Source organism: Solanum pennellii, chromosome 6 (genome assembly GCF_001406875.1).
Source record: "Solanum pennellii chromosome 6, SPENNV200".
Lineage (NCBI taxonomy): Eukaryota > Viridiplantae > Streptophyta > Magnoliopsida > Solanales > Solanaceae > Solanum > Solanum pennellii.
Window position 1 is genome coordinate 588,902 of NC_028642.1, and position 9,000 is coordinate 597,901.

Genomic DNA, 9,000 nt, shown 5'->3' on the forward strand with positions numbered 1-9,000 from the left:
TAAAAAAAAAAAGAGACAGACTGTTAAAATTGTTACATGCCTTAAAAAAAAAAAGTTAAAACCTTTCTTAAAAAATAAATATAGTCCTAATCTATTTAGAATTTTTGTGATTTTAAAACTAATTTCAAATCTCATAAAATTTCATCTTTCTATTTTTAAATTAAAAAATAAATAAATAGAAAATCCTAAATTAACTCGAACTCTAAATTTTTTTTCTAACTATAAAATACGTATATAAATTCATCCCCATAATAACATAAAAAATATATATATATAAAAAATGTAAAAGCAAAATAAATAAATCAATAATAAATAATAAATATATAAATAAATATGAATGTTTCAAATTTTGAATTAATGGACATACACAAAAAAATAATAAAATAATTTTCAATAGATTTAAAATAAATAAGCCAATTTCAAATAAGTTTAAAATAAATATGAGGGTAAATAACAATTTTTTTTATTAATTAAATAATATAATATTCAAAATTAAGTCTAGTCATACTAAAGTCAATAAAGCGACCGTGCCAGAACCACGGGACTCGAGGGGTGCCTAACACCTTCCCCTCGGTCAACAGAATTCCTTACCTGAATTTCTAGTTCGCAGACCAATAAAATAGAGTCAAATTTCCTTTTGATTAGGGATTTAAATAAGGTGACTTGGAACACCAAAACTCAATTCCAAGTGGCGACTCTGAATAATAATTATCCCTTTTCAAAATGTCACTTTAATTGGAAAAACTCTTTTCTTTTTCTTTCAAAAATAAAAATTATAAAAAATTAAAAATATATGAGAGAGAGAAAAAAAAGGGGCGTGACACATATTATGTCCTGAAGCTTTACTAAAACAATTGGCAGGTTCTGTAAATGGAGCTAACTGCAAAGAGTTGGCAGCACAACCTGATGTAGATGGTTTTTTGGTTGGTGGTGCTTCACTAAAGGTTTGTTTCAGTATTTATGTGTCATTGATTTTGGTATAGACTTGTTTAGTATCTGACCTTTGAATCGCTATTACATCGCAGCCTGAATTTATTGATATCATCAAGACCGCGACTGTGAAAACAACTGCTAAGTCGGAATAAGTGTTTCTACAAGGAACAATCTTTTCTCAGACTCCCTTGTATGTTTATTGTAAATCAGCTTCAATAATACATGTTAGGCACAAGGGTTTTATTTAAAATAAAGAAGGTGATCTTTGCAGCATGCCTACATTAATTTGCTTGATGTTCAATCTTTGTCTATTCATCCAACTATTTTATTTCAGCTTACTGGAAAGTCATTATTTGGAGAAATAATCGTCACAGATCACAATCATGAGTTATGACCTAACATGTCTTCTTTTTCCTTTTTAACCATAAAGTCCCCGAAGACAAGACTTGAAAGTCGATGGATGGTGGGTCTGCCCCTCTACCTTTTCTCTACTTCGACGTTAGAAGTTTAGTCCATTGCATGATTTGACTCATTTAGTTCACTTCAACTCTCATCATGTGTTGTACTCGTATCACTGAATTAAAGCAGTGGTGGCCTATAATATGTGACTTAGCATATGTCCTAGTGATGTAACTTGCTGGTTGCTCATCTTTTACTGATGTGAAACTACGAGTTCTAGTAGAACTCAGTCGTCGATTTTGTTTAAATAGTATATTTATCTTAATAAATTCATTAAATATGTACAATTATTTTTAGAATTCATTTATCATCACTTACAATCGTCATAATACAATTTAGAACTTATAAAGTTGAAATTCTAGCAAAGACCCCATTAGCTCTTTATAGAAAGAAATAACCTCCTTCTTGAGCCGGTGAATTCTTTTACCACTAATCTTATTGATGTTTCGTTAAATACAGGGATTGAGAAATAAAAAAGAGATTTTTTTTTAAAAAAAATGCATGAAAAGTTTATGTGGCTATCAATTATGTATTAAGAGTAGATTAAAAATTCAAAACTTAACTAGTTCTAAATATAACAAAATGTCATTCTCTTTTGTATAGACTAAAAAAATATTAACACTATTGAAACTAAGAAAATATATATTATTCATATAAGGTTTCTAATCTAAATAAATCATTCCATATAAGATTTTGTTTACATTCTTAAACGTTAGTTGACATATTTCTTTATTTGATTTAACCTTTTTCAAGCTAGAATTTATTAGAAATAATTTTAATTAGCCCACGAATATAGGAATAAAATTTTTCGTACATTTTATTTTCTTTCCATCTCACTTTATATAGGATTACATCGAATATATTATAGTGATAAATTTGTTTCTTTTACTTCTTTTTTTTAATTCAAAGTTGACTTTTTGTATTTTATTTGAAAAAGTGAAGTCATTTCGTTTTATTGAAGTCTTCTATCTTATTTATTGGCTATTATTTATTTCGCTCATCTAGTAATGGCAGACCTACTAGTTAGGCAGAATTATTACTTTCGTTTGTCCAATAATAATTATTTACTAATGACTTGACATATTCTTTAAGAAACTATAAGGATAATTTTATTATATCACTCTTTCAATATAAAAAGAATACATATAATAAATTATAATGTTTTAAAAATGTAATAATGAAATGATAAGTGCATATTAAAAACTAGTATAAAATTATCTAATAATTTCATAAAATAAATAATTATTATTAAAATTCTCAAAATAATACAGTAGATAACTGTTATTAGATGGTACCATTTTAATCATATCCAAACAAAAGATTAGTCAAACTACGAGCTGCAGAGTTGAAATCCAATAGTCAAAATATTATCGTCAAGTCTATTATATTCCTTTTTTTTAATTCATAAAGTATGACTACTAGTCTACTTATAAAGCAGGCAAAATTAATTAAATTATTTAGCAATAGTTGTGCTAAACATAGATTATAATGAAATGATTCATTAATTCAAATGTATCGAATTATTTTAAATATAAAATAAATTTTATTAAATATGTTATCTTTTAATCAGATGTATAGAATTATTTTAAATACAAAACAAATTTTATTGAATATGTTATCTTCTGATATATTTCTTACGTTTAATTAGATTTTAATAAAATATTAAAAATTCAGAAAAAAAGATATTTGCACATGGCCGTACAATCTAACCACCCTTTGACTTCATTGCTTCGTGACGACTTTTTTCTTTTTAAAATAATAATAATAAATAATAAATAATAATAATAATAATAATAATAAAATAAAAATAATATATATATATATATATATATATATGTGTGTGTGTGTGTGTGTGAATTTAGATATTCTTTTGTCGAAGCATATCTGATCTTCTTCTTTTGTAGTTGGCGCATATAATAAATGATATGTCTTTTAATTCTTTTACTTTATTAAAATACTTTTGATTCTTTATATATGCTTCGATAAATTAATAATTAAATTCACTTATTTTTTTATATATAAAATTTTAATATTCAGATTCAAATGTCTTAGTCATAATATACAAACATTTCGACATACATCTTCCGATTTAAATATCTTAATTATAACAGAAATCTTTTAATCTTTAAATTTGCATATACATATGCAGATAAATTTAAATATTTTAATTTTAATTCACATCTTAATATATTATTAAGAACATGCCACTAGATATGAGATTATGAGATTGTCCGGAATTGATGATCCTTTGAATCATGAAGTACATGTCTCCAAAAGTTACAAAATAATAATATCACTCCACTTGACATGATTCATTGGGGCGATTTACAAAGGTCTTTTGAGTTATTACAGTTTTAAAATTTTTATTAAAAGAGATTAAAATATGAATAAATAAATAAGAAGATGATCCAATATTTATTACATACATCTACATTGTACTCATGTCAATTTTGGGAGAACCATAATCCATAGTGTTGTGCTATTTTTGTTTTTTTTTTTCAAATGAGACCTATTAAAATTATTAAGTCTCACTAACTAGTTTTCAAACAAGATAATTTCCAAAATCATGGTTTCGACACTCAAATAAACTTATTTAAAAATTGATATTAGATAATATATCACATTTCGAGATGTCGATTCATTTTGTTGGGTTTTTAAGAGGATTTTCATCTAACAAGTCAACTTGGTAGAACACATGACTCATGAGATGACTTGGGAAAGTCTTCAAGGCATATAAAGCCAAAAGCATATCCTCATATTTTTTCTAGTTGACATATACACCACTCCATTTTCAACAATTTTTAATATTTAAAAATATTTATAGTTGGAATTATCGAATATGGAGAAAAACAAATCTCTTTCTATTTCTTCCTAAAGAGTGTAAAATGCAATTTTTTGTAATCGGAATTTAGATTTATGTTTTTTTTGCAAAAAATAATCTCTTATTATAATATTATAATTGGATCGATCGAATCAGACCATGAATTAGTATAAGAAATAGAAAATACATAATGTAGACATTTCAATTGAAATACTTGAAAAATACAAGTAATAATACTTTTTAGTGCTAACTGAACGTAAAATAATGACTTTTATATCAAAGACTTTATTTTGATACGTGAAACACAATCTTTTCTTGTGTGAGCTTTAAAGGTTCCCAACTCATCACTTTTATCTTTATATATACTAGGGTGCTTTTTCATTCCTAAAAAAACATTAAATTGCCCACTAATATTTTTGCATGACTAGAACTTTAGAATTTATTTCTTGGTCTCCCCAACATCCATCTATATTTGACAACTTTTTTTTAGTTTAAAGGGAAAAAGCTTTACTAAACAAATTTATGGTTCGTAAAACACAAAAAAATGATTATTATTTTTTCTCTTGGATTTAAGCTTGTGTCATAAATTTGCTATATAAAAATGTTGCATATATTTTCTACTTTTAATTCCCAAAAATAATATTAGGAGTACATAAGGTCTCAATTATTTGAATTGGACCTAATGTTATTATTAGTCCAACTAACAAGTCAACTTGAGAAAACACATGGATGTAAGAAGTTATTATCTTCTTTTTTTTTTTTCTCCTTTAAAATAAGACTATTTCATCGATTTTATTTTATGTCGTATTGTTTGATATGATATAAAAAATTTTTAAGAAAATGGAAGATTATTGAAACAAACTTTTGGTTTAAAATAATATTTTTAAATATTTGTAATTTTTTTTAATTATAATAAGATAATATTCTTTTTGAGACAGACTAAAATAACATAACGCGCCATTTTTATGGAAGGAGTAATACTTGTAGATGGACAATAATGGTACTCGTGATCTGTTATTACTAGTAGTGGATAGAGAATATTATCCCCTATTGACTTAAATGTTTTATTTTGGGTCCATTATTGACTTATATGTTACGGTGCTATGAATTATTATTTTTTAAAGTTTACAAAAGTCAAATTGATATATAGAAAAATCGAGTAACTTTTAATAAAAAAAATAGCTTGAATCAGCTGTGTTGCTAAAATTTTGAAGAAAAAAAAAGGAAGAAAAGATTGGTGGATTTGATAATAATCACTGTCTCACGGAATTTATGCCCAAACTACCGACTTTATATATGTCGTATGTTGAATTGATTTGGTCTCAAATTTATTTTTTTAAAAATAAAACCAAACCTATCTAATATAATACATTTTTTTCTCAATTTGTGATTTGGTGCAATTTTTTATTTTGTTTTGTTCACCCCTATTTAAAGAATACATTTATATTTGATATGCTTAGTTTATCTATATATTGAATACTTGAGAACAAACATAAATATTTCTTTGAAAATTGAGACGAAATTCTGATAGAAGTATTTTATCATGCTATACATACGCATAAAGGACAGGCCAAAGTTGAGTAAAATCATGTAAGAAGTATTCACCAACTTGCCACAAGCCTCTTAAATGGCAAATGCATTCTTTTCGGGATAACTTTTACATATAACAAACATAAAATTTATATTTGTATGCTATAACAAAATTTACATAATTGCACTCCATAGCAAACATATAAATGTATAATTCGCTATACATAAACAATTGAAGTTAATTGTATAAAACAAAGTGTACAAAACGAGAAAGAGAAAGAGACTTGGACAAAGAATTGTATAAAACGAATTGTATAATTATAAGTGTATAGAACGATTATATACAATTTAAATTTGTATAAAATGAGAAAGAGAGAAAGACAAAAGAGACTTGGCAGAGAATATACAATTGAATCGAATTGTATAAACAAGAAAGAGAGAAATTATATACAATTTGAATTTATATAAAATGAGAAAGAGAGAAAGACAAAAGAAATTGGGCAGGGGAGTATTTTTATTGTATAACTATAAGTGTGTAGGACGAAAATACATGTATTTGCATGTGTATATACAAATTTATCTCAGTTTATGCAAACAGAAATGCAATTTATACATTTCGCTTCTGTTTGTATAAGCGAGAGAGGCGAGAGTGGCAAGCGAGATCTGGGAGAGGGGATAGAGAAGAACAAAAATACATGTATTTATACAATTTTCTCTACTTTATACAAATAAAAATAAATTTTATACATTTGTGTTTGTATAAAAGTGAGAGCGAGAGATGGAGCAAGAGAGGAGAGTAACGAACGAGAGTTTGAGGGAGAGAAATGGCTGGCAAACAATTTACTACGAAACACAATTAAATCAAAAAATAATTATAACTATTAATTTAATTTATTAATTTGTCATTATAAACAATTTTCCATTCTTTTTGGCCCAATCCTTTGCAATTCGTATATATAATTTATTTTTCAATTCTTAAATGTGATTAACAATTGTGTTTTGGTATGAAATTCAGGTCTAAAAGAGCCAATGAGGTGTCATGCATATGAACGGAAAAATAGACAGCTAATAGGTTTACTGTAAAAGACAAGTACGGATTATTTTAATAATGGTATAATATATAAATATGTCATTTTATTTGGATTTAATTTATATATGATATTTATATTCTTCAATTTTGAGATGTAAAAATAGGCACTTAAATTATTATAAAATTGAATAAGTAGATATACACATTCTATGTGGTATAATACGCATTCGACATCATGTAGAACACAAAATCGTCATTTAGGATACTTTGCTACACCAAAAATATTTTTTAGAGGTAATTAATTAATGACAATAGCTTAATTGTCGTTAAATATGTAGTTTTAACGGTAATTGACACTCTTTATAAGTGTTCCTAAAGCCTATAACGACATTGGATATAATGAAAATTAACTAATGTTGGTAAAAAGTTTTAGCACTCATTATGAATGTGCATATTAATTGCCGTTAAAAATTATTTTTTGTAGTGCACGTAGAACGAATGTGTTTATTATTTTGTCCCATTTAAAACAAATTTAAGTATCTACTTGCGCACACCCAAAATTAGAGGACGTAGATGTAAGTTGAGATCAAGTTAGGAGTATATTAATGTCTTATGTCTTTGATAATACATGCTTAAAAAGACAGATTGATGTAAAAAAAATTATGTTCACGTAGAATTTGTAGAAGGATGCGTTGTCCATAAGGAATGTGATGTAGATAATCTAGCCTAATGTAAATATTAATAGCTACTTTTCGACTCGAACTTGTGATTTATAGATCACACGAACACTACCACAAACATAACTTTTAACGACAATTAATATGCACATAAATAAAGAGTGTTAAAGCCTTTAATATCATTAGTCAATTATTCGATTCAATATTTTAGTAGGCTAACTTTAACAACATTTACAAAGGATGCTAAAATATAATTGTCATTAGTAATTAAACTATTGACTTTAATTAAATACCGCTAAAAATATTTTTGATAAGTAAAAGATAGCTTTACCATCAACTCTAGAACAATTTTAATATTACATGTTTAATTAATCTCGTACTAGTTCTTAGTGAAAGAGACCTAAAATTAACTTGTTCCTTGAAAAATAATCGACGAGAAATCACAATACTAACAGATAACGAAAATTTAAATCCATGTTTATGTTTATCGAAGGTGGGAGGAAACTATATTCATATAATGGGGTGTGAGAAGAGATAACCAACATTTTCACCATTTTTATTAGATAAGTCATTTTAATTATTCGTAAAATGTATTTTTCTATAAGAATATTTTTCAATTTTTTTATTACTTAATTAAATATAATAAAATTAAAAAACATTTTCCTATATCAAACCCACACTAGGTTTTGTTTTAAACTTCAAGTCTATTATATTCTTCTTCTTTTTTTAATTAATAAAGCAAAACCCAAATAAAATGGGAATATTTGCACATTGCTATATATATACAATCTAACCACCCTTTGACTTCACTTCTTCATGAATCATGACGACTTTTTCAGTCTTTAAAAGTATATAGTGAATCTTTAGACAAATTAAATAATTATAATGCCATATTATATTATAGTATTATTATTTATTATTATTGTTGTTGTTATTATTACTAATCACAAAAGAAGATATAATAAGATACGTTATTGAAGGAGAGCGGTTCAAATTTACTCTTCGAATGACTAATATATAATTATATTGTTTATATAAATTTAAGGAGTTAATTAAATTTACTTCGTAATATTTTTGAATCTCTGTTATGATTAAGGTCAAATATGCAAGACGTATTATTAACAATAATTGGTTGGATGATTCCAAAGTACGAATGATGGTAAAATTACGAATGTTATCTCTTGTGGAGTAATATTTTTTTGGCTCTTTAATTTCTTAAAGATGACAAAAACGCGAAGAAGATGTAAGTGATATATGAAAAATAATATACTTTACACATTCGCTTTTGAGATAAATACTCAACAATGAATATCATTTTTCTTCACCGTCAAAGACTGTGCATAAAATGATAAATATTTCTTTATTTTTAATCAGAAGTCTCGATCGTTCAAATACCATTTTTCTTCGTGGATTGCATCTAGGTAGCCTTTCACGTATTCTGCATGTTTTGACTATCATATCTTTTATATGGACAAGATCTTTGTCATAAGAACGTGCTATTATATTATTTTGCTTTGACAATAATTTAAACATCATGTATATATAGTTGC

The 9,000-nt window shown here is 25.8% G+C and overlaps 1 protein-coding gene across 1 annotated transcript in view; it reads left to right on the forward strand.

Annotated features, from left to right (window-relative positions):
• LOC107021278 (triosephosphate isomerase, cytosolic) overlaps nt 1–1,314 on the forward strand; it is a 21,051-nt gene extending 19,737 nt beyond the window's left edge. Inside the window, exons 8-9 of the mRNA XM_015221903.2 lie at nt 862–944; nt 1,026–1,314. Coding sequence (XP_015077389.2) covers nt 862–944; nt 1,026–1,085 — 143 coding nt within the window. The 3' untranslated portion in view covers nt 1,086–1,314. The remainder of the gene's footprint in view (nt 1–861; nt 945–1,025) is intronic.
• The last annotated feature ends 7,686 nt before the right edge of the window (nt 1,315–9,000 follow it).